A 21909-nucleotide genomic window follows, 5' to 3' on the forward strand; every position below is an offset into this window, starting at 1 on the left:
GTTGACGACCAGGGGCACCCTGGATAGTTGCAAACCTTAATCCTCACACGTGGAGTTGGCACTGCCTTGGAGAAATTGCTGGATTTATAAGCCCTGTTATAGAAGCCTGGAGACGGCCATGGTCAAAGTTTAAACTTGATGAGATTCGTATGCTCTTTTGTTTTGTTCTCATTGGGGTGGAGTCTTGCGAGCAGCGTTAGAAATGAATACGAAGCGTCCTTGCATAACTAAGAAGCTGACACAAGTAACGAGAACGAGACTAAGTAGGGTCGCATTTACTTCAAGGGATGGTCTCAACCAATTGGTCGCATATTGACAGCTTCGAGGTTGCATAGTCTTAATCCATCTTGACGACCAGCAAACTAGTCCCTATATATCCGCCAAGTCTTGGCCTCTGCTCTATCCGGCTTCCATTCCTCAAAGAGGCCCCCTCGCCGAGGAGGCGCTTTTCTTCCAACATCACTGGAGGAGGGCCACAAAATGACCAGGGTCTCCTCGTCGGAGAGTCAAAGGACCCCGATTCCGGACGAGTCTCCGCTCCCGTGCCGCTCTCCCAAGATGGCAGCAGTGAGCTGATTGAATTCCAGCCCTTTGTTTTTTTTCCCGCTCACCACCAACGAGCGGAGTCATACGCGCACAGCGTCTGCTACTGTTTCACGGCTTACCAGAGACTCGCCGGGCAGCGATCGCTGATCTATTGGCACACCTTTTGAATGACACACAGGCCCTTTACCTGTTGAACCCTCTCCCGACACGCCGGATTGACCCACTGAGGCCATCCATTTCCAGGCAGGATCGGCTGTCCCCACGAGCTTCACGACAAAGAACTCCCAGCAGCCAACATGTGCCAAGACGAACAGGCACCCCATGCCCCAGAGGCAGAGGTGAATTGACCCTGACAGTGGGGACTTATAGATGTTAATTCTTCAACAGACCGATAGCGAGAGCGTCTACTCCGAGTACGCGAGTGACGTATCCGAGACGACCAGTGCGACGTCATCCATCTTCAACTACCAGTATGAGAATGGCCGTCGCTATCATGCGTATCGGGCTGGCCAGTACTTGCTGCCTAATGATGAGACTGAACAGGAGCGTCTTGACATTATTCATCACATCTTTACCCTCGCCTTGAAGGGTGATATTTGCAAGACGAAGCTTGAGAATCCCCAAAGCATCTTGGATGTGGGCACAGGGACTGGACTTTGGGTGAGCAAGCACTGTTGAACATATGAAGTGTGAGACTTACTAACTTGTCTATAGGCCATGGAGATTGGCGACCAGTATCCCTCTGCAGAGGTCATTGGAACTGACTTGAGCCCTATTCAACCCCAATGGTACTCCCACGCATTCTCACCGACCAACTGCATGCTAACCGGGTCTCAGGGTTCCTCCCAACGTCAAATTCGAGGTTGATGATGCAACCCAAGAATGGACATACCCCAAGGACAAGTTTGACTTTATCCACGCCCGCACCCTTGCTGGCGCAATCCAAGACTGGCCCTCGTTCCTCTCCCAAGCCTATGACCGCTGCAAGCCCGGCGGCAACATTGAAATCACCGAGGGCAGAGCCAATTTCTTCTGTGACGATGACTCCCTCAAGGAGGACTCTGCGACGCACAAGTGGCTCACCGAGTTCCGCCGTCTCAGCGCCCCCCTTAAGTTTGACATTGCTCCTGAGATGCCTGGAATGCTCAGGGAGGCTGGGTTTGAGGATGTCGAGTTTACGCAAAAGGTTGTGCCCGTGGGGACGTGGACAAAGGATCTCGAGCTCAAGGAGATTGGGCGATGGTTCCGTGTGCAATTTGTCGAGATGGCACTTGAGGCTTATTCGCTTGCTCTGTTTACGAGAGCTGGCGGATGGTCGAATGAAGAGGCACATGTGCTTTTTGCCAAGGTCCGGGAGGAGCTCAAGTCTAACAAGATTCATCTATACACTTACTGGTAAGTACAACACGCCGAGGGGTTGATTGAGTCTGATGCTAATATTTTCTAGTTCTTTTGCTACCGGAAAGAAGCCCAAGGAATGAAGGGATCAGCTTGAAATAGCGCAAGAGTTAGTTGATTTCTGTAGCGTTTGAAAGCTGCTGGGGCTGAAGTCCTCATGAAGGTTTATGACTAGCAACATGTTCGAATCAAAGTATTAGCATAAATTGTCAAGAAAATATACAAGATTTCCAAGCCCGACACTAGTACGAAGCCATCATGATGCTATGAGCCTGCTGACAGAGGAGTCCTCATCACGAGACCCAACTCAACTGTTTCTCGTTCACACGTGTGTACAGGGGTATGCTGCCGCTTGGAACCGAGGTTTCCATACTGTGCAGGCTGTACAGGGATTCGATAGGACTGACAACGTCTTCAACGACCCATCCTGCTACTTTGGGGCACCAACCCCGACACTATCGGGACCCTGAAGAAGCCGGCCCCGCGGGACGACCGGTTAAAATAGGATGCGTGGAATGAGTTCCGCGTAACCTCGACCCCTCAACCTCCACCGCCCCCATCTACACAGAGAAGTTAAATACGTTGCAGATATGTCTGATAGCAAGGCGACTGACAACACCGTGCCGGCTGCTGACGCGTCTACTCTCCTGCCCCCTGAGCATTGGGCGCAGGTAGCTGAGGTAGGTTGTTCCAGGATGGCTGTCCCTGCGAAATCGCGCGGTTTACCAACATATATGTTAGGAGCTAGGCGCTGATAACGATGCTGATTCTGCTCTTGGGGAGGACGCTGCCGAGTCCACAGCCTCTATTACGTCAAGCATTCTTCAGTATAGAAACATTAGTGGCCGTACTTATCACAGGGACATAGGCAATGCTCAGTACTGGTCGGTGGATGTTTGACTGTATCCTGACACGGCGACTGATATGAAATAGGGGCACAAACGATGAGCAGCAGAATGAGTCTATGGATATCAAGTAAGAGTGTTGAAAAAGTGCTACGAGTAGTCGCTGACTTGATGTAGCCATCATGTCCTGACACTTGTTCTCGATGGTGCTCTCTATCTTGCACCTATCTCCAAGGATATCCAGGTTGGTTGACGAGGTGACAGAGATTAATCAGTCCTAATTTTGCTATAGAAAGCAATCGATGTCGGAACAGGCACTGGAATTTGGGCAATGTATGACAGTAACTGAAACACCTGTCGGTATAAAGCTAATCATGACAGTGACTTTGCGGAAGCCTTTCCCAAGACCGAAGTCATTGGCACAGACGTCTCGCCCATTCAACCCAGCTGGGTCCCGCCAAACTTGCGATTGTAGGTCTTGCACAGTACCCTCTTGCCAATGCGAAGCTTACATGACGTAGTGAGATTGATGACTGCACCCAAGAGTGGACCTTTGCCCCCAACTCTCTAGATTATATCCACATGCGTTGGCTCGTCGGCAGCATTGTCGACTGGCCGCAGTTGTTCAAAGAAGCTTACAAGTGTCTTAAGCCGGGTGGTTATATCGAAAGTCACGAGGCTCTTTCGAGGATGGACTGTGATGATGGGAGCATTCATGAGAAGAGTGCTATGCACCAGTGGGGCAAGTTCTTTGTTGAGGGCGGTAAGAAGATAGGCCGATCATTCACGATTGTCGAGGATGAGGTTCAGAGGAAGGCGATGGAAGAAGCAGGGTTCGCCAATATTGAGGAGCGTAACTTCAAGGCAAGTCTCCCCGATCCAACGAGGAGCCCAACTATAGCTGATGATATAGGTCCCTATCGGAGGATGGCCTCAAGATCCCAAGCAAAAGGAGATTGGAAGATATGCCCAGGCTACTCTCGAGCAGGATATTGAGGGCTACGTACTGTTCATGGCCAACACGGTGGAGGGGTGGTCCAAGGAGGAGATTGAGGTTTACATCAGGTTGCTCCGCCGGGAGCTTCATTCTGGCAAGATGCATCCTTATTACCTCCAAAAGGTTGTTTGGGCCCAGAAGCCGAAGGAGTAGGTGGCGGACGTGCATGCATGGATGAGGAAGGCGGTTGAGCGTATCAGATGGCAAGACGGATGAGAAGAATAAGCATAGCTACTAAGACTTCTATGTTTAATAGACGTTGCAACTAGGAGTCTACTAATTTTAAACCGGAATGTTAGACTTTGGTCTAATTTCGGCCCTCCTGTCATACTCAAGCTGCCCAAAAGACCACTACTTGGTAGTTTCGACGGGTACTGAGGATCCGAAGGGAGGAATGCCGTCATACATCTGGATGGGATACTTCCATGTCGTACAGAGACTTCGGACCTCCGTCTCCGTCGGAATGACTGGCATTGGCCAAGTTGATCGTACAGCCCACGGTAGGATGTCATGCAAGGTCAGCTGTGCATAAGGATCTCATCGACACACATGCCTACTCACGGGTCGTGTTAAGCGGATCTCGTGGGCTGACAGGATTGGAGCCGACTTCCGAGACTTGTTTCAAGCTTGTAGAGCTATGATCGCCTTGTCGATCTATGGAAACCGTGACGGAATGCTCCACTGGAGCTGGCCAGGGTATCTTACTCAATGTGCAGCGTGTCGCATCTCCTACCATTAACCAGTTCAGCTTTACCTATCATGTCAGATAATAATAGCTTATATTCAAGCTTTTCCCCATCTTATTGTTTCACTAGAGACATACTTTGGGCGGTGCATGTCCTGCCCATCAATCCAATGTGGCTTTGACCACTTGGCTGCGCCTCGCTCGGACAATCCTCCTCGGGCTTTTACAACTCCACTCCTACTCGGACTCTATGTTTTAATTATAGCACCCGGATAGGGCTGACTTGGCTTCGCCTGATACGTTGCACCTGGAATTGGGGTCCGAAACTGTTTGTAATTGATTGGCCATGACCAGTTTTCGCATAGTGCTGATCTTGAGGAACGTCATTTTTCAGGCATTGCCTTGGAAATCCCCTGGCGATTTATCCACCCATGGGGCTGAAGTGATGGACCTTGGAGATGATCATGACGCTTGGAGCTTGAAGAAGGCATTGATGCCTTGTGATACCTTCAAGTCGGCTATATAAGTCTCACACCCTGTCCATCAATTTGATCTTCATCAAACACAGCAACTTCGACACTCATCAACCTCATTTCCACAGACAATTTGCCTACTATATCAATACTCGTAGCATTCTGCCCACCATGCACTTTACCAACAGCTTTGTTCTCGCCCTTGCCACCAGCGTCGGCTTGGTCTCAGCCGCTCTCCCCAAGGCCAATGAATACAAGTCCAACGACTGGTAAGAGCCATTCCAAAGATCATTCGGGAGAAACAAAAGCTGATGGATTGAATAGCTCTGGTGATCTGAACTACGGACACCACGCCTTTGATCTGCACATGGTCACCATGGATGACACCACCCACTCAGTCTACCAGGCTGGCACCTCATGGTATCTCTTTGACGGCAAGACGGGAGATGGAGGGCGCTGCGAGGGCGAATTCCTAGGCCAGGTGTCGGGGGACACTTCTCCTTGCTTGGACCTCGATAACACGGTGGCTGGCAAGCGTATTAGGTGCCTGTGCAACCCTCTTATTGGAGCCAACACAAATGGAATTAACTCTTGCCAATACGTGTAGAGGCTGGAATGCGAAAGGAAAAGACCATATAGGCATAGGATAGAACATGTTGGGAGTTGGAAGAAACCCATTTTTCAAGGGCCAAGAAACCAGAGGTATTGCAAATACAAAGGAAAAAAGAATCCTGTTAGAATGGGAGTGTCATTGTTCAGTATTGGTGAGGAACTGTCCGTGGGTGACTACAGTGACAGGGAATTAGAGGATATAAGCAATGACCATCTCTATGTGTTTCTCATACAGAGGTTAGAGCAGTTAAATACCCTTTGAGAGGTAGAATAACCTTTCATAATGCAGCAAGGTATGAGTCTTCTACTGCAGGCAGCAGAAAGACTACTTTAAAAAAAGGCCACTATGTTAGCATTAGGATATGATGCTATGATTGTTGATAATGTGTTCTTTGTTATAGTTGAAGCCCGGCCCTCGGTGGGATAACTGAGCCAGAAGACCGACCGACCCGACCATCTCTGAGACCCGAGGGTGACTTAAAGAGTCATGTTGGAACCGAAGAGCCCACATTAGGTCACGATCTTGGAGTGAACCTTTAACTACTACCTAGAGAGTAAGTTGCGAGTCCCCTCAGAAGACTCTTAACGACACGCGCGACTGGATTTTAGACAGGCCGTCTTTTCAGCAACGATAGGGTACTCAAGTAATAGACAGTAATATGTATTCTAGGGGACAACCGTCACCGTTAGGATGTCCCTCTTAAAGACTCAGCCTCCCCCTCATATTCAAGGTATAGTGGTCATAAAGTCCGTCTATGTATTGTCAAGGCAGGCATTCAGCCTCACCCGGCGCTTTGCAGCAGTGGGTTTTAATGTTACTGCGTGTCTCTTTATGTGTTCTTTGATCTAGTGTATGGCGGATACGTCATTGAAAAAGTAGCCTCATCCGGCAGCGGAAGGCGGATGGAACCCCCAGGACAAGGCATCAATAACCGTGAACGGTAGATAAGTATCTTCTGAAACTGGGAACAGAGAGTTGAATATCGACGCCTGCTCGTCCACTGACTGAACCGTGTGGGTTAATTGCCGTCCTTGCCAAGGGCAGAACTGACAAGGTTCTCACTCCTGATACATCTGCCTTTGGGGGTACCTCTCGACCAAGGCCTAGATGACGGACGAACACGAATTGACCGTGTCTATTCTGGAAATGTTGATCTTCGCTATTTGTTGTTAAGAAGACGCTCTGATGCATTACACTAGAGCCACACCTGACTTAAAGAAGGAGTGTTCTCTTCGGACCCTATGATAGTTTAAGACTAGGTTGCTTTATCAATATCATGGCTATGTCGGCAGAACCAATGTCTTGGCATTCTCACCAAACGGGGACCATATCGTTGCAGGGTAGGGTGACTTGGTAGCCAACTATTGTATGCAGGTTTAGGCAACCAGTGGGACAGGCACCCTTGTAAAGGCGAAATCCAAGCCAGATCGTTTTAGGATGCATTCCGCGCGGCACCTGCAAGCTAGATTGGTCGTTTCATGTTCCAAGCTGCGCTGACGTAGTCTCGAGGTGGGGTGAGAGGCGCGTTCTGCGGTAGTCGGGTGCTCTCGATGGGACAAGATAGAGAGACTTAGATAGTAAGTTAGGTAGACAATTAACCATCGGGTCAGCACTGCATGGAACGTCTGCAAGGAAGACGCGTCATATCATAGACTCACAATGACTCATGGGTGTTGTACAACAGTAGACTTGACTTATTTAGTTCAGAAGGGTCCCCGACAACAGCTACTCTTCACACTCAACTCTCATCAACCATGGCACCATCCGGAGACGCCTCGGCGTTCGACAAACAGCTGGCCGAGGCCATCTGCGATCTCGAGATCCCCGTCTACATCAAATTCTCCCCCGACGGCCAAAAGGTTCTTTACGAGACAGCACCCAATCCCCGCAAAGGCAAGAATAGTGTGTCAACGCTATGGCTGGCCTCGACCACAGAGCCAGACTCTTCGCGCCAACTGACCTCGGGCCAGTTCCAAGAAGGGGACCCAGAATGGCATCCCAGTGGAAATCAGGTAGCATTCGTTTCCGACCGCGGGAAACCGGGCGAGAGCTCGGCGATCTATATGCTTCGCTTGGACGGTGGTGACGCTGTTGCCATCACCCCGGCCGACAACGCCCAGGATATTGAATCATTTGCCTTTTCTCCAAATGGGGATACAATGGCATATCTTTCTCCTGATGAAAAGACCGAAGAGCTCAAGGAGAAAGAGGAGAAGGAGGAGTCTGGCCCAGATGTATGGGGAGAACGGTGGGAGCATGCTCGCCTGCGTCTCGTCAATGTGGCATCTAAAGAGACCAAGACACTTGTCGGAGGTGACCGGCACATCGCTGAACTTGCCTGGAGTCCTGACGGAAAGAAGGTGGCCTTTTTCAGCATCGCGAACCCCAACATAGAGGAAGCCATGCTGACGGGCACAACCATCTCCACCGTCAACGTGGAAACCGGCGAGGTCAGGGATCTGTGCAAGGTGCCGAATGAGCTGAACTACCTAACCTGGGCGCCCGACGGCTCTATCTACTTCACCACCGGAACACCTGACAACAGGGACACAGGAGGCCCGGCTGTTTACACTGTTGATCCCGCGGCAGCCGAGCCCAGGCATGTCAAGATCGCGTGCGGAGAGCATGACCATGCGGAAGGGCTTGCTGTGGCTGGCGGAAAACTCCTGGTGAATCGCGCCGTCAGGTTCAGCAATATCATCAGCGAGCTGGGTGGGAAGGACCTCTTCCAAAAGGACACGGATATTTGGGCATGGGATGTATTTGTCAATCCAGATTCCGGCACTCCGATCCTCGCTGCCGGCTTGTCAGACGTCGATACGCCTTATGAAGTGTTCATCGTTGAGGAGGGGAAGGAAGACATTAAGCTTTCCCATCATGGCAAGCCTCTCGAGAGTCGATCATTTGGCTCCTGTAGCGAACTCACCTGTCCATCCGCAGACGGAGAGGTTGAACTGGACGCTCTGTATTTGACGCCGACCTCCAAAGCGACAGCCAAGGGCACGCCCGCGGAGCCGCTGCCGACATTTGTCCTAATCCATGGAGGGCCAACGTCCCGCGACTGCAAGACCTTCGAGGGGCCCTGCTACCAATGGGCTCCATACACCCTCTCCAAGGGTTACGGTGTGCTTCTTCCTCAGTACCGCGGTTCTACTGGCCGCGGCGAGAAGTTCGCCTCCTACAGCATGGGCGGCCAGGGAAAATACGACTACGCTGACATCATATCCATCACAGACAACGCCATCAAGAAGGGCTTCGCGGACCCCAAGAAGCTCATTGTTGGTGGATGGAGCCAGGGCGGTCTCATTACATACCTGTGTAGCGTGCGAAACGGCCTGCACGGCCTCGGCTGGCGCTTCAACGCCACCATCGCAGGAGCAGGCGTCTGCGATATCGAGAGTCTTGCAATCACGTCAGATCTTGGCTCAACCTACGAGAGGGAACTAGCCGGCGGAGACTCCATCTGGACACTCGACCGTCACGACACGAGGAATCGCCAGGGCAGCGCGCTGTGGGAGGTGTTTGGCGCGGTGAAGCAGTCCCAGGAGCGAGGAGAGCCCGTGATCCCGCCCATGCTGATCTTGCATGGAGAAAAGGACGTCCGCTGCCCGTTTACCCAGGCCGAGGGCTTCCGTCGCGCCTTGAGGACTCACGGGTTGCCCTGCGAGTTTGTGGCATACCCTGGCGAGGGACATAGTATCAAGGCGCGGAGATTTTGGCTGGATATGTTTGAAAGGGTAGGAAGATGGTGTGATCTTTATATTGGACCGGGAGCGGAGGACAAGTTGGCAACCATGGTAGATGATAAGCTCAAAGTCTAGAGGGCAGGATGGGCTGCATGAAATATTTGAAGCCATCACCACATTGGCATCTTCCCTCATACAATCTTGTACAATATATGATTTCTTCTACAGAGATATTTTCATTGCAAAGCTATTTGGCTGGCAAACAATCGAAAGTCAAACCCTCTTCCTCTGCAAGACTCCCCTGAGCAAAGTGAAAGGCAATGGCTGTAATATGGTCTAGGACCTTGATTACGCACTGCCGGAAACATATCAAAATGAGACAAATAACACAGCAGTACCAGCATTTACAAGGTCCAGGTTTGACTCAAAACTCGTCACCGTAGCTCGTGAGGAGACAACTAAAGGTGGTTCGGTGTCTAGGAGCTACATCGGGACCGATCAATCACTTCGGGACCGAAGTGTATTGATTTAATAGGGCTCTGAGAGTAACACATGGCGAAACTATGCAACTAAGAAAATTCTTCCAATGGGTGTTGTTAGCCACAAAGGCTATGCTCGTGGGGGATTCGATCTGAAACGGCCCCCAAAGCGGGAGCTGAAATGGAAGTGCGCGGGGAAATCGAATAGAAAATCATGTCGAGGCATTAATCGTACGAATCGCTGCAGGAACTTATGCAGTGCAATACGAGTATATCCTCATGGTCACTAGAAGGATTTGGCCTCAATCCATCGGCGTTGGCTGTTAGGCTCAGCTGCGGAGGAAGTGTATGAGCCGATTACGGACGGAGCGTCGAATGAATGGACCCAATGTTGCGTATAGCTGCATTAAGAAAGACAAAACACCTTGCAATATACCATACGAATGACTGTTGGCTTGCATGTCATGCTATGTTGCCGTTTCAAGAGTCACAACACCGCCACTTTCTTCCCAGCCCAGTAAACTGATGTTTAACCGTGTGTACTCCTTATGCTTTGAGAGATGTTGAAAGAGATCTCGATCTATCGTACACCGTGACGCTTGATTAGCTGAGTAACGATAAGCTTCTGAATAGTGTCAAGCTGACAGTGAACCAGTCATCTTCTGTGCCAGGGACCACTGAGACTGATTTCCCTTCTTCTTCGGCATCAAGTCTCCGTCGTAGGATCTGATGAGCCTGTGGCTGCATATTAACCGTAAGGATTCTTTGTCCAACCTGCTTCGCCTCTTTGATTCCTTCGTGAGGATCACCGGTGAAACAAGCGTAGCTCAGCTCCTACCGTTGGTAGGCGTGTCTGTCTGTCGTGTGAGTGTCGACGCCTTGACATTCGAACTCCTAGAGACTTGCTTGACGATCTCAATGCAAGGGAATTTATCCATCAACTATAAAGAGGGCTTCGTCCCTCGAGAAGACGAACTCTCATCATCAGCATCACTCACCACTTGACAACACCACACTACTCTTCTACAAACTCAACTTAACGATCACTTTCCACCCCAATTCATCAAAATGGTTTCCTCCAAGACTTTCTTTACTACTATCCTTGCCCTAGGCGTTTCTGCCATTCCACTGCAATCGCGTGAAGGGAACCAACCCAAGCCCAGCCTGGACAAGTCTCACGAGGTCCATGATGCTCTTGACCTCACCACCACCTATTCCAACCCGAACGAGAAGCGTGACTGTGTCTGGAACGATGGACATGGCGATATCGCCTGGTGAGATCTCCAATACTTTGACCTCAGACATTGGCTAACAATGACCAACCTAGCGGCTACTTCAGTGTCGTCTTTGGAGACAACTCTGTTGGTGGCTCAAAAGGAACCGTCACTATCAGGGGTGAGACCTGGAAGACCGAGGGCAGGCTAGACTGTGGAAATGACAACTGGACCACCTTCACCAGTCCTCTCCCTTACACCGTCGACATCCACGGTGGGAACGCTTGCCACACTACCATCTCTGGCCACTGGGACAACACTTGGATCAAGTACGCGGCTCAGTATCTTGATGTCCCGAGTGACACTCGTTGCGGTGATGTTGGGACCTTGAACAAGTCTCGACGATGCATCATTCCCGCTTGATTCAGATATTCGGAAGCTAGGGGAAATGTGCTGGAGATTTGTGCTAGGCAACATGGAATATGGATGCTGTTTGGTGGGGTGTACCACTAGTCACATTATTTTGTAGGCAAAGAAGCTGAAGGCCCATGGACACTGCTGAATTTACTATCTTCTGGCTCAGCTATCCCATCAAGGGTCGGGCTTCAACTATGTCAAAAAGCACAATATAAACACATCATAGCATCCTATCCCAATGCTAACGAAGCGGCGTTGTTGAATTGACCTTATGACGTTCCCTTCCTAGGTGTCTTTCTAACATTCCTGACATCCTATCTTCGAGTTTAGTCATAGCTGGGCTATCATAGTTGCAACAACAATGGTCAGCATCTATAGCAACGTGAATAATTTTTAACAGTCTACGAGGCAGAATCTTTCCTGCCACGCAAAAGCTCAATCAGAGCCTCATCACTCGCCCCCTCGACCGGAGTCTTGCCCTTCGAGTCCCTCACCTCCACATCCGCCCCGTGCTCTAGCAGCCACCTCACCCTGGCCAACATGTTCTTCCTGCCTCTCCTGGCGCTGTGTTTCCTGACGGCCCAGTGAAGCGCCGTGCTCGGATTCCGGCTCTGGAACTCGGGCCGGTTCGTAAAGGACAACGAGTTGACGTCAAACCCCTTGTCCAAGAGCAGCCCCATCATGGCAATGCAGTTGGCGTCAGCGTGGATGGTGATGAGCGCGTTGTGCAGCGCATTGCTGTGTGCTGTAAGGGCGCCTGAAGAGAGGAGAAGGTCGATGACGAAGGGCGTGTCGGGCGTTGATTGGGTGATAGCAAAGTCCAGGGGCGTATGACCGTCCTTGCTGATGAGGTTAGGATCTGCCCCATGCTCCAGGAACCACTTTGTCAAGGGGAGAGATTTAGTAGCCGAACTGAAGGCTATGTCAGCCTACCGACATGCACTAGCGAGGAGCAGGAGAGCCATACTGCAAGGCCGGAATACGGTCAAACGAGTTGATGTCCCAGCCGTGATCGAGAAACGCCTGGAAAACGTCGACAGCTCCATCCCCTTCTCTAGCGGCGAGCTTGGTCGCCGTTGGACTAGCCGGTACCCCCTCGTCGAGAAAAAACCGAACGACTTCGCTCTTGGCGTTCTGAGCCGCCAATATCAGCGGCATATCCATGTCTTCGGTTGTTGGGTTCTCCAAAGACGGATCCGCCCTCCATGCCTGGACCACCCCACGGACACGCTCAACATCTCCGGCCTTGCTTGCATCCTTCAGGTCGTTTCTTGCAGATAGAAACCGAGCACGGCTTAAAAACTGACCTGGGGGAACAGAAAGAACGGTCCCATCGGGGAGAGAGGAGAGAATGGCCCGGACGCGCGATACATCACCTGCATCCGAGGCTCCGCTTAAAGCGAGAGACTCTGGGGAGATGCTAGCACTTGGAGCTGCTGTTGGGTCTGTGTAAGGCAGACTGGGATTGTCTGTCTGCATCTCCATTTTTTAAGGGTGATTGAAGATGGTGATAGAAGTGAAAGTGTAGTGCATCAGAGGACAGCCTTGTCGAGAGAGATGGGCGCGCCTCGCTAGTTTAATACGCCCCGAAAATGCATGCCTGAGGGTCAAACAGCGCACCCGCGGGTTCCAGCTGGAGGACGGCGAGATTAAGTCCATACTACTTCAGGAACAACATGTCGGTTTCCGTATTTCTTAGGAAACAGCAAAAAGAGACCTAGGATTGAATGCTATGGAATGCTTCACGTCTATCCAAACTAACTAATACATGACATGTCTCCAAGACCAACTCCTTCTAGTTTGGCCCAGCGGCGGCACCCAATTGTCGATTAAAGATCAATTTTGATTCGAAAAAAAGACGAACCGTTCTGACTCCGTTGTTCTGAGGATCATATTGCAGTAGAATACGGCCCCTGGCAGTTGTGTCGAGGAGTCTCGCTTGACCCGGATTGACGTCTTCACCATCCTCGTTTGTCATGCCATCAAGAGCTTGGTAATGGTTCACCTCGATATGGTCTCGAGGCCCAGGGATGATATCAGGCAGCAGGTCAACGAGTTTCTGCACCTGATCGGCGTACATGATCTGGCCTTCGACGCAGCCTGGGGCCCCTTCAGCACCATCAGAGAGCTCCTGCTGCGGAGTCAGGATGTACGCTGCCACGTCTGCATTACCCTTGGTAAGCCTTGCGGCAAACTCTGCGAGTCCGCCCGAGTCTTTTGCGCCGTTCTTGAGAAAGTCTCCGACATGCTCCCTGAAGGCAGCATCCCCAAGCCCCCTGCGGCGGCCTCGAAGAAGTGTGCCCCGCAGGCTCCGTTCTGGGAGTAGACGATGAGGCCGGTGCAGCCGCAGAGTGCGCTCAGACCGAGGTCAAAAGCCCTGCTCCTGGAGGTGATGGGCTTCCAAGCCGAGGTTGAGTCGTCACTGCCGTCACCAGAGTCGAAGATCAGCTTGACCCTCCTCTCGGTGAATCGTTTGACGATCTCAGCGTCGACGGTGTCTTCGTCAACCTCGAACAAGGCCCGGGCATCTAGAGAGCGGGCAGACACGCCTTCTGCGTCTTCCTCGTTGGAGGCGGATGGCGGGAGTTGACAGCAGCTCTTGGAACTGCATCTGCTGCGGCATGGGTTGTATCCACGCTTTAAGGGGGCCAACCACTTTCTGTAGATAGACTTAGCGGTTATGAGGGTTTGATTCTAGAGGGGACGTAACTTACGTTTCATCTCGCTCTGCAAATGATGATCTATCATCATGAAGAGAAAAGCAGAAGGAGATTGTGAGCCAGGTGCTCAGCAGCAACAAAAGCACCCGATGAAGTCTGAGATGCATGGTTGAAGCGGTTGAAAGGATCTTCCTTGGAAAGGACTGTTGCTACTCAGGGAAACAGCCAGGCCCTTCTTGTAGGGCTGGGGATTGTTATCCCTCTGCCACCTACACAAGATAGCCCCCGCGAGCGCGGCAGACATGCAACAAGTGAAGCGATGGGAAAGCACAAAGCATTATTACAGGGGTATGCGTTTTGAAGCCACATGCAGGGGCCCTAGGACTACGCCTTGCGATCGACTCCCTCTACCGAACCGGCTACATCGCTGATTCGAGATCTAGGCGCCGCCTATTGCACATTGCTCGCACTTTCGTCTCACGGCTAAGACGTTATCAAAGGCCAATCTTATTGATACGAGAATCAGTGCATAAGCGCTTTAGCAGGGACGATAATCTTTCTATTAACAGGGCTATAATCACGCATGGCTTAATCCAGGCTGCCGACTGTGCGACTCGAGGCTCTTGGCGCAGTTCAGCTGCGATAGAAAACGTTTTAGCTTTTCGGCAATGCATCTGGGGCGGTCCTCCCTCATCTCGATTGGTCCAAGTTACTCCATGTATAGAATCAGGCTGGCGCGAGGTTGCTTCAATGGCGGCATCAGGCCCGCCTTGCCCATTGCCGGTTTATTATTTTACTCTCTCAGTCTCGACTGGCTCCCATTTATCAATTCACATTGATCTCTATTCTCATGCGGTTTCGCCTGTGCCAGTCAAACCATGGCCTTGTCGAAACTCTTTTCCTTCCTCGCGCTGAACGGTCTTGCATTCTCGGCAATCATCAGCACGCCAGCCCCTTCAGATGCGTTCGTCACAACGACTACCCAGATGGGTCTTGTTCGCAAAACAATCACCCTTGCTTCTGGGCTTGTCGGCGTAGTTGATGGCACTGTTCTAGCCTTGGCCAACACTACCCTCACTCCGGCCCCAACGGCTCACACAGTCGGACACCATACCATCTCTCTGGGTTCTGACCGAGTCGTGGTTGTCGACGGGGAGACTACTACCCTCCCCTCACCAGGGGATGTTGGTGGCTCGTCTTTTCAACCCTCCACCATAGTCGAATCTTCCGAGACAGATCTTTCTGCTCCAACTGGTTCTTCTGACACCCCACAAGATACTGCCACTACCGCCACTGGCTCAGCTCAGAGCGGAAGCACCGACTTGCCTGCGACCTTGGACACAACAAGTGGCAGTGGAAGCTTGACTACTTCTAATGGACCGGGTTCGGATTCCACCACCGAGCCTACCTCGACTGCAACTGGGCACAGCTCAGACTCAACCTCTGGATCTGATTCAGGCTCAACTGGTGAGCCTAACCCCATCTCAGATGGCCAAGATGTGACCCAATCTGTGCCCCAGACGACCAGTGAAACCACTACACTACAGTGAACCCAATCACTGGAACCATGACTGAACCCCCGATGGGATTCTCCACCGAGCTCATCACCAACTCGGATTTGACAACCCACACTTGGATAACTACAACCAAGGATGACCAAGAGACAGTTGTGCCAGTGCTTGTCGGATGTCCAGGCTGTGGTGGGACATTCGGCGGCATCATTCTCTGGGGTCTGCCGTCCGTCACCAACGTTGTCTGCAACCTTCCGAGCCTCCCCCCGTTCTACCTCCCCTGCATCCATGTGTTGGGGGCTTCTATTGGGCAGTGTACACAGGGCCCCTCGGATCCTCCCGAAGACAGCAAGTCCGACCCGTCGAGCCGTCTAGACGATGAAACAAAGACTCGGGAGCGCGAGACGTCGGCTTCCAGTTCGAGATGCGACGCTACCGATACCGCCACGGATGTCTTTGTCGCTTGCGGCACTGGTTCGGCCGATGGAAGTGCGACAACCACCTGCTCCACATCGACCACGATTGTCACCGGATGTAGTGTCTCTGGGTCGACTACAACCTCCATTACTGGAGGTGTTTGTCTTCTCAGGCCGACTCCTGATGCACGGGGCCCGATTGGGACATACTCCTTCCAAGGGCATGTGCCTTTTAGCCTCCCAGATATCGCTGGAACAGTATCGGAAATGGAATCCAGCACTGGATCCAGCACTGGATCAACAGTGGAATCTAGCACAGTATTGACCCATCAACCGCCCACATCGACGTCCTTCTCAACCCTCATATCCACTACTTCCAGCACAACCCTACCCCCTCGCGTCCCAGCACCAGCCATCACAATGACCACAACAGATACTAGTTCCTGATGAGTAACCTACTGGCGCTGCTCAGTCTCTTTCTCCGGACCAGTTTCATCAACCTTGCCCGGGCCTAGAATATGATGAACTGGGCTAGTCAGCAACTTGGACTCTCCAGCCTTGATCGTAATGAGAGCCTTTCGACTCTTGGCTTCAATATAATTGATATCATCATTGGTCTTGTTGTTCATCCGATTTTGTTTAAAAGTCACGACAGTTACTAGGCCTGTCTTGGTACCAGGATGCCTGTACTGCAGAGCCATGGTGTACACCAGCGGACTAACCAAGGGCTTGTACGACTGAGTGCTGGGAGGACGGTTTCTTGGCAGTAGCGTACCACAGCATCGAAGGGCTTCTGCGCTTTATTGCCTTGGCAAAGAAACGTGATTGCAGATCCTGACTGGCTGTCATCGACGCTGATGAATTGGAACATCTCTACAACTGAGAGATTGTAGCTCTGCGGGTTTCATACCTCGGCTCAGGCTCGGCTGTACTTTTCTGCGGCAACCCCGCTTCCACCATCCCACGTTGCGTGACTTGCTACCGCTCCCATCATAAACTGTGCTTCCTATCTTTTATTCTTCCTATTTCTACAAACTCAGGTAAAAGTCGACACTCGACATATTGTGTATTATTAGCTATGACAGACGCTCAAACAGCTCCTGAGGTGCAGGTGGACGATGACGTCCAGTCAGATTCTGGGTTCGGTGATGACAGCTCGGCTGCAAGCAACTCCGTCACCAGTAGTGTGTTGAAGTATCAGTGGAAGTACGGACGGCGATATCATAGTGACCGAGCGGGTCAGTATAGTTTCCCCAATGACGACACCGAGCAGGATCGCCTCGACATGATTCATCACGTCTTCTATCGCTTACTTGGAGACCGCCTTTTTCTGGCCCCCATCGAACCCGACGGGCTTAATATCCTCGACATCGGCACCGGAACTGGCATTTGGGCGATTCAGTTTGGGGATGAGCATCCTTCCGCTACAGTAGTGGGAAACGATCTAAGCCCGATTCAGCCGGATTGGGTTCCCCCAAATGTCAAGTTTGTCGTTGATGATGTCGAGATGGATTGGGTCGAGCCAGTCCAGTATGATTACATTCATTGCCGCTATATGGCTGGCTCCATCAAAGACTGGCCCAAGTTGTTCAAGCAGGCATATGCCAACCTTAAACCTGGAGGGTGGATAGAGTTCCAGGAATCCGCCAACACTCTCTATTCCGAAGATGGCTCCCTTGCGCCTGAAAACCCGATGGTGCAGATGATGGACAACTTGATATTAGCCTGCGACAAGATCGGCCGTACTATGGATCCGGCACCATCTTTCCGGCGGTGGGCTAAGGAAACAGGGTTCACGGAGCTTCAAGAGAAGAGGTTCAAGCTGCCAATCGGCCCATGGCCGAAAGATCAACGTTTGAAGGAAATTGGTACTCTTATGGGAAAGAATTTCTACGAAGGGGTTGCTGCTTTCACTGCTGTATTATTCACTGAGGCCTTGGGTTGGTCGAGAGAGGAGGTCGAGTTATTCAACACCACTGTCAGAGAGGCATCGCGTCAACGCACAGTTCATCCCATATTCGACTTTATTGTTATGATCGGGCGAAAGCCGGAATAAAGAGGCGGAGGGGAGAGTGGCTCAGGGTGGTTTAGTGCCCTGTATTTCTGTGACTTAGTCACTCTGACCTACTATAGTCAAAGGCACTACCACGAGATCGCAAAGTCAAGGAGGCGCTTGCTAGTCCTTACTATGATTAGCCTGCTATTATAAAAACAATACCACTCTTATTACTATATAAACCCCATAGCGCAACCTCCGTAGTATAATTCCCACTTTATAGCGATACTTATTAGCTTCTTGTTACGGAAGAGAGGCCTAGCCTAGCGCATTGACCGCTAGTCCAAAAGGTCAGCTATGACCTTGGTTATGAGACCATCGAATATCAATGCCTAAGAGCCCTTGTAATTGCCTTCTGGCATGTAACAATAATCTCCTTACCTAGGCTAACATGAATTATATATAAAGAGCGAACCTTAACTTTTCAAGAGAAAAAAAATCGGGTTCCATCTCTGTCTGACTAGTAGCGTCGCTTTAGATAACTCAAAGCAGTTACTATGTCCACTACTCCACGGTCTGGTTTTATTGCCTAGATAGGAAACCAATACCATCTCATGCAAGAATTAAACGACATTTGTCAGCGGGGCGCGACAGGGAGACCCGAGAGTCTTTCATGCCATAACAATAACATGATTTCATTGATTGATCTCCGATTGCCTTTGTTACTGATTATAGAAACGCCCTCAGCCCAGCTGACCATGTGGGCCTTGCTGACTAGCACAAAGATGCAGAGGGGAACGTGAATGGGGGGTGGTGTTGCCCGCTCGTCTCGAGTTATAAAGAGGCTGCTCTCTGTGTTTCCGACACCGAGGTTTGCCAATTTGGAGATTGACAGCTCGACATATCTACAATCACGGAAACATCAAACATGGAACCAATCGGTATTGCTCTTGTTGGAGGTGGCATTTTTGCCAAGATGGAGCACATGGTGAGTCCAACTCCGAAATTCAAGAAGCAAAAACTCAGAGGTTGCAGCCTGGAATCATGAAGTGCCCATCTTTGAGCCTCAAGGCTATCTATTCGCGATCGCTGAAGTCAGCCGAAGACACAGCGACTCTGAATACCAAAGGCGAGGTTGACCTGTACTCTTCTGATTCTGGCGAGGGAAAATCATACGAAGATCTTCTCTTGCGAAAAGACATATCCGCAGTCATCATTGCACTTCCTATTTCCGTCCAACCAGAGTTCATTGATCAAGCCCTCAGAGCGGGGAAGCATGTACTGGCCGAGAAGCCCATCGCACCAGACGTTGCCGCAGCTAAGAAGCTCATCGATGCTGCGTCAAAGAATGGAGTATCCTTTTCTCTTGCTGAGAACTACAGGTTTATACCAAAGTATATCTACGCTGCCGAACAGGCAAAGAAGCTGGGCAAGGTGGACCATTTCAACGTCAAATTCATGTGCTTGTTGCTGCCAGATAACCTTTGGTACTCGACGCCATGGAGGGGACAGGCACAGTACCAGGGCGGCCCTCTACTTGATGGAGGTGTTCATTATGCTGCTGCCACCAGGTTGTTTCTTCAGGGTGATTCAAGCGCAGCGTCTGTTTCTGCCCTGACGAGCTTGACACAAAAACATCTTCCTCCGGCTGATACCGTCAACGCTCTTGTCAAAACAAAGTCAGGCACAAGTGGAACTGTTCAATTCTCCTTTGGTTCTCAAATCGATGCTTCTGAGTGGGACTTTGGCCTTGAGAGAGGCACCGTCAAGGTGTCAGGGAACACTGTTATCGTTAAACCTGCTGGTGGTGAAGCGGTTGTCAAGGAATTCATCGAAACTAGCGGCGTGAGTGAGGAAATCGCAGCCTGGGCGGAAGGCTTGGTTTCTGGAAAGCAGAACCCGTTGCAGTCTGCCGAAGAGGGGATGGCGGATGTGGAGTTTGTTGAAATCATGTTGAGGAGCGCAGAGAAAGATGGTGCGCCAATGAAGTATAGTTTGCAGTAGACAACCAGGCGTTCCAAGAAGAGTCCACCAGATAGTCAATGTGAGATATCCAATGGCTTTTGCTCCCAGTTTCGGTGCAGTCGCTTCTTCACCTCTCTGGGGAGGGGGTTGAGGTTGGTGGGAATATTGTGATATGTGTAGTATTCGACAGGCAACGACGCCGGAATAAGTGACTAAAAGATGATGCCTGGTATAGCAAAGATTATCTGCATTTAATTATAGTCATAGAATTCGAAAACACCAAGAATCAAGTTTGTGACCTGTAGTTTGATGGCTCAGAGACAATACCGAAGAGCACGTGATTTGTCACATGTTCCTTATCGCGCCGCATCTCACGAAGCAATTTTGCGCCGTCGAAACCGAAAATTTCGAGAAGAGCAACGAATACAGAAATCCCGCCAAATAGTTAATTATCTCATTGGACCCAGAAATCCCGTCTACAATGAATGCATTTCGGCCTTTCTTTCGCCAGGGTGCAGATTGGGCCTTTGTAGGACATAGCTCGTCGTTCCCAGATATCGGGGCTGACGATGCTGGCAACCTGTCAAAATTTCGGCAGTGTAACACAAAGTCAATACCGGGATGCAAAGCGTTTCACGTTTCCAAAGAGAATAGCGCCAAGTCAGAAGAAGTACCTGTCGGAGATGATGCTCTTGCTGGCGAGTTGACGGATCAAGTTCTTGTCTTCCAGTATAAGGGCAAATTCCATGCCGTCGATCATGTAAGCCAGCTCCTGCGTTTTGTGTGTCATGGCTAACAGCGTCACAGTCGTGCCCTCATTCCTCATACCCTTTGTCGCAAGGCACGCCGTTCGATATTGAAGACTTTGGGATGGTTCTTAGCGCTGGGTTGACTTGTCCCAAGCATGGTTGGTCCTTCGACGTGTTTTCTGGAATGTCTGATAGAGGCTCCTATAGACTCAAGGTGTGGGAAGTCCAACTACGAGATATAACAAAGACGGAGACCTCTCACGCTACCGAGAAGGCAGGCAGTGTCGCAGAAGTAGTAGATAAAGAGGTGTGGGTGAGGAGGAAACAAAGAATCGGCTAGACAGTTTATGAGCCATGATGGATTTGGCTTATCGCAATGTTTCCTATGGCTCAGCATCCATGATTGATTTCTTTCCAGCGGATCAGTAATGATTTTTGCAGGTGGTCGGCTACTAGGCTGGCTAAAGTAGCCCAGGAGTTGACAATGTATTCTTTATTATAGTTGAAGCCCGGCCCTTGATGGGTTCACTGAGCCAGAAGATCGTAGTGCAGAAGGGTTCCTGGGCAAGGTCTGTGGATAGCCATGTGTCGTGTTAATCGAATAAGGCAATCCTACGATGAGTGGACTAAGTGAGACCATTACTTGTGGGTTTCTCTTTGCGGGTTCTTATCTTGATTTTCTCTCAAAACCATCTCAATTAGCTAAAAGAGGGACACAACTTTACAGTCCAGATCTCTGGTCATACCGACTCACGTAAGGTTGATCGATGGTAACAGGAGCAAAATGCGAGAAGAGATTTATCTATTTCATTTCAGTGAGAGGACTTCGGGCTACGAGATGAGCAGCCATTGCACTGGGATCGACTTAGTTCCACCGTAGAACCGATAGAGAAATCGACAGCATTCTTATTAAGTACAAGTTGATGAAGATGTCACACGGATTCTATTGGACGCAAGCTACATAGAGCAAGTAGTGTAAAACATATAGAACGGTCCCCTATTTTTTTTCTCTGCCCCCAATCTTCTACTCGCACCTACTGGCTATCAGTACAGACGTGCTTGGCCTGGGTGGAAAAAAAGCGCGAGCTTCACAGAGGCGTGTATAGTAGCTGCCTGAGTCTGGCATCCCTTTCATAGGGCGAGAGTAGCTCTAGGTAAGAAGGAAGTAATAGCTAAGTAGGAATCTAGCGGGAAGGTAAGCGCTCCCTTTTATAAGGGGATGCTGCTACCTAAGGACACATCTAATAATAAGACGCGGT

At 50.6% G+C, this 21909-nt stretch overlaps 11 protein-coding genes across 11 annotated transcripts; 10 read left to right on the forward strand and 1 right to left on the reverse strand.

The window, feature by feature from the left end:
- Positions 1–842: 842 nt before the first annotated feature.
- On the forward strand, positions 843–2027 carry MRS44_009977 (uncharacterized protein; the record flags this gene model as incomplete). The annotated part of the gene is made up of 5 exons (XM_046276549.2): positions 843–884; positions 934–1206; positions 1261–1334; positions 1384–1941; positions 1994–2027. The coding sequence occupies 5 exons, from the start codon at positions 843–845 to the stop codon at positions 2025–2027; spliced, it is 981 nt and encodes a 326-aa protein (XP_046131588.2).
- Positions 2028–2534: 507 nt separating this feature from the next.
- Positions 2535–3939, forward strand: MRS44_009978 (uncharacterized protein; the record flags this gene model as incomplete). Its single annotated transcript, XM_065620372.1, has 8 exons — positions 2535–2624; positions 2686–2828; positions 2878–2919; positions 2967–3033; positions 3082–3122; positions 3171–3260; positions 3311–3593; positions 3703–3939. The coding sequence occupies 8 exons, from the start codon at positions 2535–2537 to the stop codon at positions 3937–3939; spliced, it is 993 nt and encodes a 330-aa protein (XP_065476145.1).
- A 1176-nt stretch (positions 3940–5115) lies between these two features.
- MRS44_009979 (uncharacterized protein) lies at positions 5116–5551 on the forward strand (the record flags this gene model as incomplete). Its single annotated transcript, XM_046283707.2, has 2 exons — positions 5116–5213; positions 5269–5551. The coding sequence occupies 2 exons, from the start codon at positions 5116–5118 to the stop codon at positions 5549–5551; spliced, it is 381 nt and encodes a 126-aa protein (XP_046131586.1).
- A 1760-nt stretch (positions 5552–7311) lies between these two features.
- MRS44_009980 (uncharacterized protein) lies at positions 7312–9378 on the forward strand (the record flags this gene model as incomplete). The annotated part of the gene is made up of 1 exon (XM_046272774.2): positions 7312–9378. One exon carries the CDS (start codon positions 7312–7314, stop codon positions 9376–9378), a length of 2067 nt encoding a protein of 688 aa, XP_046131585.2.
- Positions 9379–10790: 1412 nt separating this feature from the next.
- On the forward strand, positions 10791–11359 carry MRS44_009981 (uncharacterized protein; the record flags this gene model as incomplete). Its single annotated transcript, XM_046281300.2, has 2 exons — positions 10791–10996; positions 11050–11359. The coding sequence occupies 2 exons, from the start codon at positions 10791–10793 to the stop codon at positions 11357–11359; spliced, it is 516 nt and encodes a 171-aa protein (XP_046131584.2).
- A 395-nt stretch (positions 11360–11754) lies between these two features.
- On the reverse strand, positions 11755–14180 carry MRS44_009982 (uncharacterized protein; the record flags this gene model as incomplete). Its single annotated transcript, XM_065620373.1, has 5 exons — positions 11755–12265; positions 12321–12826; positions 13218–13669; positions 13717–14012; positions 14068–14180. The coding sequence occupies 5 exons, from the start codon at positions 14178–14180 to the stop codon at positions 11755–11757; spliced, it is 1878 nt and encodes a 625-aa protein (XP_065476146.1).
- Positions 14181–14891: 711 nt separating this feature from the next.
- Positions 14892–15563, forward strand: MRS44_009983 (uncharacterized protein; the record flags this gene model as incomplete). The annotated part of the gene is made up of 1 exon (XM_065620374.1): positions 14892–15563. The coding sequence occupies one exon, from the start codon at positions 14892–14894 to the stop codon at positions 15561–15563; it is 672 nt and encodes a 223-aa protein (XP_065476147.1).
- Positions 15564–15580: 17 nt separating this feature from the next.
- On the forward strand, positions 15581–16387 carry MRS44_009984 (uncharacterized protein; the record flags this gene model as incomplete). Its single annotated transcript, XM_065620375.1, has 1 exon — positions 15581–16387. One exon carries the CDS (start codon positions 15581–15583, stop codon positions 16385–16387), a length of 807 nt encoding a protein of 268 aa, XP_065476148.1.
- Positions 16388–17018: 631 nt separating this feature from the next.
- Positions 17019–17996, forward strand: MRS44_009985 (uncharacterized protein; the record flags this gene model as incomplete). The annotated part of the gene is made up of 1 exon (XM_046276546.2): positions 17019–17996. The coding sequence occupies one exon, from the start codon at positions 17019–17021 to the stop codon at positions 17994–17996; it is 978 nt and encodes a 325-aa protein (XP_046131579.2).
- Positions 17997–18864: 868 nt separating this feature from the next.
- Positions 18865–19940, forward strand: MRS44_009986 (uncharacterized protein; the record flags this gene model as incomplete). The annotated part of the gene is made up of 2 exons (XM_046271045.2): positions 18865–18924; positions 18972–19940. The coding sequence occupies 2 exons, from the start codon at positions 18865–18867 to the stop codon at positions 19938–19940; spliced, it is 1029 nt and encodes a 342-aa protein (XP_046131578.2).
- Positions 19941–20382: 442 nt separating this feature from the next.
- On the forward strand, positions 20383–20990 carry MRS44_009987 (uncharacterized protein; the record flags this gene model as incomplete). The annotated part of the gene is made up of 2 exons (XM_046269991.2): positions 20383–20661; positions 20709–20990. The coding sequence occupies 2 exons, from the start codon at positions 20383–20385 to the stop codon at positions 20988–20990; spliced, it is 561 nt and encodes a 186-aa protein (XP_046131577.1).
- Between the last annotated feature and the right edge of the window lie 919 nt (positions 20991–21909).

This window comes from Fusarium solani (assembly GCF_023522795.1).
Source record: "Fusarium solani strain SB1 chromosome Unknown bctg00000006, whole genome shotgun sequence".
Lineage (NCBI taxonomy): Eukaryota > Fungi > Ascomycota > Sordariomycetes > Hypocreales > Nectriaceae > Fusarium > Fusarium solani.